Source organism: Frankliniella occidentalis, unplaced genomic scaffold (assembly GCF_000697945.3).
Source record: "Frankliniella occidentalis isolate FOCC.00 unplaced genomic scaffold, Focc_3.1 Scaffold500, whole genome shotgun sequence".
NCBI lineage: Eukaryota > Metazoa > Arthropoda > Insecta > Thysanoptera > Thripidae > Frankliniella > Frankliniella occidentalis.
Genome location: NW_026267618.1, coordinates 71,788 through 74,655, shown reverse-complemented (window position 1 = coordinate 74,655; position 2,868 = coordinate 71,788). Strand labels below are relative to the sequence as shown.

Here is a 2,868-nt window from a genome sequence, read left to right as displayed (position 1 = left end):
GAGGCATTCCATTTCACCGTAACGTGCGGACCAACCAGTCAACAATGATTGTAACACTGATAAAAATAGCGGCATTAAGAACGATTTTTTAACCGTCTTTCTGTTTTGTGATATATCACAAAAATGTTTCGTAACAGAGGGGTAGTTCACGCAAAAAAAAAAGACTTTGTTGTGAGGATCAACTGAGTTTGGTAGACTAAATTTGGTAGCTAGAATCGAGAATCCGATACCCACAACCAGGAGTTGGTTGTCACGACCGAAACACTTGTACGAATAGAACAAATTCCAGCTTCGTTCTATTCGTACAAGTGTCCAATCGTGACAGCCAACTCCTGGTTGTGGGTATCGGATTTTCGATTCCAGCTTTAGAATTTAGCCTACCAAATAAAACTGGTCCCTTCAACATAGTCTTTTTTTCCTTGTACATCGGTAAAAAAATGAAACAGTGCAAAACGTAAAAAAGAGTAAAATAGCACCTGATCAGTGCCCCCCTGCCTCCCTTTTCCCTTGTAAAAGCTGAAAAGGACTGACACACACAAACCTTGAGTGAAAGAGAGTCCTGGTTATCGTAAACGGTAACATAGAACTTTTCACACGAGTAAGGAATAGGAGTGTTCCGGGGAATCAGAATGCTGACGCCGCCATCTTCTTCGCCGAGCCCGAAGCTAATCGGGGTGACATCGTTGACCAAGATGCCGGCCAGGTAAGACGTCCTGTCGCCCGTCAGGCGGGCCGCCAGCGCCGCTGCACCGTACGCCACAGCCTCGTCCGGGTTCAGGCTCTTGTTGATGTTCTTGCCCGGGAACAGCTCCGCGAGCAAGCGGTGCACAGCCGGCATTCTTGTTGAGCCTCCAACCAGCACGACTTCGTCAATGACATCGGCCTTCATCTGCCCGACAACATGTAAATTTCATCCTTAGGATACCTTCACTCTGAATATGAAGGGATCTTTTAATTTTTTTGAACGTAGGTTAGATGTGTCCTTTGCTGTATGAAATGTAGATACAAACTTGTATCTGATTTAGATGTGCACAAGGATACATCTAGCCATCGTACGAAAATTGTCCCTCACCATTTAGCGTGTACACTGTCGTCCGTTATGGATAATTTGGATCCGTATTACAAACGTGCCATTAACACCCATAAGTTACCCACAATATAAACACACTGGAAATGCAAGCTGTGTGAATGTCGCTCATCTGCAGGTGAGCGACATTCACACACTTGCATTTCCAGTGCATGTAAGTAAACCGTTGCAAACGAATCAAGCCATATGTTTGTACCACAGATAGAATAAATAGTCCATGTTTTACACAAGATCATCTATTTTACATGATTTAGATACGTATTCGTTGTTTTTGATTGGGCGGGTATTAGATCGGCGCTTGCCCGACACAGGAGGAGATATAACTGTGTGGCTGGCAACTGTCTCCATTGCTCACGTCTCACGATGAGGTCGGGTATGAACGCCATCAAGCGACGGGCTAGCTGGAATACGCCAACTCGCCCGATCGAAAACACTAATTCGTATAACACTATTACGATATTTTTCGAACTGGTTAGAATGGATGAAGGCATGTTTGTAATGCGGATCAAATTGTCCATATTACGGGACATTTCATCCGTGTTACGGGCGATTTGAGATCCGTATTACGTTTGCACAATATTCGAAGATCACAGCCGTAAGGAAATGAGATTTCAACCCCACGAATACGTATGAAATCGTCCATATCCATAATATCATCCGTGAGCAAACATTGCTTGATTTAGAAATTAAGGTGAAATATTTTCTTGAAGTTGATACCTCATTAGTAGGTGAATAAGTTTGTGTTTGTAATACGAATTAAATTATCCATAATACGGACGGACGATATTATCAGTTATACGCATAATTTGTGACGGTGAGAAGAGAACGTACGTACCTCGATAGAGTTGAGAACGTCCTTGATAATGTCCCTCGTTCGAGTGAGAAGGTCTTTCAAAAGGTCTTCGAGCTTTGCTCTCGTGAGTGTTATAGAAAGATCCTCGCCGATCAAAGGCAGCATGTCAATTTCAGCCCTCATCATTGCGGATAGGTCCTGTTTCAGTCGCTCGCACATGGTGAGCAGGCGGCGTGCTTTCCTAGTGTTGCTAACAATGTTGCGACCAGTCTTCTTTTCTACCTCCTGCAACACAGAAAACAGGATACGCATATCCCCAGTACAGTATGTCAGACAATACAGTATGGTCACAAAATAAAATAAAAAATTGCCGACCCATCTCATTTGGATGTGGCGACGGAGGAACAAATTAAATGTACCTAGGCTTGGTACAAAGGCTTTATTTTGTAAGTAAAAACCCGTGAAACCCGACCCGTGTACAAACCGTATACGTTCCACGTACGATACTGTACGATCCCCATGTGTCCATACAGGTAACGTAAGGTTCGTAGTTCGTATGTGGTGACGTCTTGGTTGGGTATGGTTGGCGTTCACATCCGTTGGGACTTTGAGCACTGCGGCCATATTTTTGAAACAGCGGACACTATACCAAAGACCCGCGTCGTTTCAGTGGGAATGGCGTGAAGGTCTACGCTTGCATTTACAAATAACATATAATTTACACATATACGGCGTTCGCACATACGGCGCGTATGCGTTACGTATACGTTGCGTGCACGTCGCGTACACATACAGGTCTCTCATGCACATACGGCGTTACATACGTGTTCCACGTACAATTCGTATACAATTCGTATACTGAATCTATTCGGCCACATATATTGGGAACATGTACTGATAACGTATACGGAGTGTATACGAGGTGTACACGGGGCAGTTTTCACGGGTAATATTTTTAAAAAGCAAATAGATGAGTTGGTGGGACACA

General features: G+C 43.9%; 1 protein-coding gene across 1 annotated transcript; it reads right to left on the bottom strand.

Moving 5' to 3' along the window:
* Positions 1–306: 306 nt before the first annotated feature.
* Positions 307–2,207, bottom strand: LOC127751461 (heat shock 70 kDa protein cognate 4-like; the record flags this gene model as incomplete). Its single annotated transcript, XM_052275053.1, has 2 exons — positions 1,923–2,207; positions 307–889 (listed from the first exon to the last, which is right to left on the bottom strand). Coding segments are annotated over exons 1-2 (853 nt in total), but the record flags the coding sequence as incomplete, so codon positions are not given.
* Positions 2,208–2,868: the final 661 nt, after the last annotated feature.